The sequence below is a fragment of the Geosmithia morbida genome, assembly GCF_012550715.1.
Source record: "Geosmithia morbida isolate 1262 chromosome Unknown scaffold_3, whole genome shotgun sequence".
In the NCBI taxonomy this organism is placed as follows: domain Eukaryota; kingdom Fungi; phylum Ascomycota; class Sordariomycetes; order Hypocreales; family Bionectriaceae; genus Geosmithia; species Geosmithia morbida.
Window position 1 is genome coordinate 415,614 of NW_023336190.1, and position 3,041 is coordinate 418,654.

The 3,041-nt window shown below is 59.8% G+C and overlaps 1 protein-coding gene across 1 annotated transcript; it reads right to left on the bottom strand.

The window, feature by feature from the left end:
* Positions 1-419: 419 nt before the first annotated feature.
* Positions 420-3,040, bottom strand: GMORB2_5071 (NIMA (never in mitosis a)-related kinase 2; the record flags this gene model as incomplete). Its single annotated transcript, XM_035467045.1, has 3 exons — positions 420-2,353; positions 2,440-2,907; positions 2,968-3,040. The coding sequence occupies 3 exons, from the start codon at positions 3,038-3,040 to the stop codon at positions 420-422; spliced, it is 2,475 nt and encodes an 824-aa protein (XP_035323057.1).
* Position 3,041: the final 1 nt, after the last annotated feature.

Sequence of the window (3,041 nt, forward strand, 5' to 3'; positions counted from 1 at the left end):
CTCATATTCCATTTCAACAACAATCTATTTTTCTCCTGTCTTTCTCTCCTCCGTCCTGAAACCCCCCCCCCCCTCCTCATTGGAAATATATGCAGCCGGTAACGAGAACAGAAAAAAGAACCCCACCAAAAAAAATGAGAAAAGGAAAAAAAATAAGGGAGACAGAGGAAATCGTATAATGAAAGAACTATCATATGCCGTTGTGAGGATCAAAGAACACCTCGGGGATTTGGATAAATGCTTTATACTCGTCATGTGACGAGTGACGAGCAGAGAAAAGATAAGATTTTTTTTTTGAGCGCTTCGACAAGACTCCAAATGATCTTGTCGGGTGGGCTTGACAAAAGAAACCGTTGTAGAGGACGCTCGAGCGTAGCGAGGATAATAAAAGGAGACGGGTATTAGCCGATCAAGGTCTTCTAGACCTTGGCGATGTGACGATTCCTGACAAGAAAAGGACTGGGCATCTCATCCTTCTCGGGATCCCACGTGGCAACAGCTTCGAGGGTGCTGCTGATGCTGCTGATGCCGCTTCCGCTGCCGCTGCCGGAACTCCCCCCGCTGGAGATGCTCACGCGACGCTCGCTGGCAGCGCGACGCTTGGGGCTGGCATTCTTGGAGCTGGAGGTGCTGCTGGTGTTGTTCTCGGAGCCCGAGGTCGGGGCCGACGATGCCGCCGTGATGGGTCGGCCGCCGGCGCGGGCCTGCTGGAGTTCGACGAGGGTCCGGCCCTTGATGTTGTTCTTGACGGCCACCTTGCCGAGGGCCTCGCTGCCGTCCTTGTCGCTCGCACCTGCACCGGCAACCCCCCTCTTGCGTGCCTCGCCGGCGAGGTTGGCGGCCGATGGGATCTTGCTGAGACGGCGGGGCGGGGATCGGTCCGATGGGGCGGCGCCCAGCCCGACCTTGGATACCAGACCGCCCGCCTTGGACTTGAGACCGCCGGTGGTGGTGGTGCTGCCGATGCTGCTGATGCTGCTGCTGGTGGCGGCGGTGCTTCCCGTGCTGCTGCCCGTGCTGCTGGTGGGGCTGGTGTTGAGCAGGTTGAGCTGGCTGACCGGGCATGACTTCTGCGACGTGAGGACCGGGCGGGACTTTGACGTGAAGGGGTTCTTGCTCGACTTGATGTGCCGCGTGGGCGAGGGGACGATGTCCTCCTCGTCCGACTCGTCGAGCGTCGGCTCGCGATCCATCGACCACTCGGGGTCCTCGGAGCCGTGGTTGATGGGAAAGATGTTGCCCTCGGGCCTCGAGAGCACCTTGGTGGCGTCGGCGCGCCGGGGAGACAGCGACAGCGACGCGAGCGCGATGGGGCTGGGCGACGCCATCTCGATGTCCATCGGGGTGCCGGCTACGCCCGCAAACATGGTCTGCGCACGGCCGAACGGTGTCCGCACCGCCTTACGCGGCTCCCTAGCCTCGCGGCTCGTGTCAGGACTCTCGAGCGAGTACTGCGTGAAGTTGGTCGCGGAGCCGATGTCATTGTAGCTGCCCGTGCCTACCGGTGAGCGTGGCAGGTATTCAGATCTGGTGGAGGCATTTGTCGCCGTCGCCGTTACCGGCTCACGCCTCTCTGCCTTTCTAGGCTCCGGGACAGTAGCAGGTACCGTAGCGACGGCGGCAGCGGCAGTGGCGGTAGCGGCAGTAGCAGCAGCAGCAGCTGTAGTAGTAGTAATAGGAAGAGGTGCATTGTAGGCAGCCTGCTTCCGGACCTCGGCGTCGACACGTGCCCGGAGCTCCTGGTCGAACTGCTTGCGGAGCTTCTCGAACTCAGCCTGGACGAGACGGTCAATCTCAAGCTGGGCCCTGACCTCCCACTCGCGGCGAACCGACGCCTCCATGTCCTCGCGCGCCGCCACCCTCTCACGCTCGAGCCTGGCCAGCTTCTCGTTGAGCTCCTTCTCCTTGTTCTTGACGCCCGTCTCCCTGGCGCGCAACGATTTGTTGAGGTCAGCCACCTCCTTCTCCTTGCGCATCAGCTTGACGACCGGGAGGTTGAGCAGCGAGGCCGTATCGGGCCGCCGGTCTGGGTTGACGCGGAGGCAGTCCTTGATGACGTTGTTGAGCTCGGCCGAGTACATCTCGGGCAGGGGGGCGACGCGGCCCTCCTTGATCTTCTGCACCAGTTGAAAGTGCGTCTTGGCGTTGAAGGGCGGCTCCCGCGAGCAGAGCTCGTATATTATGCACCCCATGGACCAGATGTCCGACTTGAGCGTGTACTTCTCGGCGGCGCAGATCTCGGGCGACATGTAGAAGGGGGTGCCGACGTAGGTGGAGGCGAAGTCTTGCGATTTGATCATCTTGGACAGGCCAAAGTCGCCCAGCTTGACCGAGTTATCCTCGTCGAGGAAGACTGCGTGTGTTCGCATAGATTGGTCAGCTTGCCATGCCTCTTTTCGAAATAAGGTTCCCCTTTATCGAGCCAGCAGCAGCACTCACCATTCTCTGGCTTCAGATCTCGGTGGAGGATAGTCATGGTCCCCGCGGGCACCTTGGGAGCGCCGTTTATGGTGCCCTTGGTCAGACCGAGGACGTTGGTGCCAACCTCGGGGGGGTCGACACCGTAGTGGCACCGGTACAGGGCGAGGGTGAGCTGGCTGAAGATGCTCCAGACGAAGCTCTCGGGGGCACGCTGCCCCTTGTGCTGCAGATCCTTGATGACGCGGCCCAGGTCGCCGTTGCCACAGTACTCCATGTACAGGTGTAGGTCCTGGCTCATCTTGAGGTGCTCTCGATGGTAGTAGGCGACGATGTTTGGGTGTCGGAGGTGGGAGAGGATCTGAAATTCGGCGTGGAGCTGCTCGCGCTCCTTCTGGGACATGCGGAGGTAGGAAATCTCCTTTCGACACATGATGAAGCCATCTGTTTTTCGGCGAACTTTACGGATGATGCCAAACGATCCATGACCTATGTGCGGGGGAGGTACGTGCCAAGAGTTAATTCACGGTCCACTCGACACACACACACACAAGGCAACGAGGGGGGAGGATATTGGCTCACCAATCTTCTCCAACGTTTCGTACTTGTCTTCTGTGGTCATT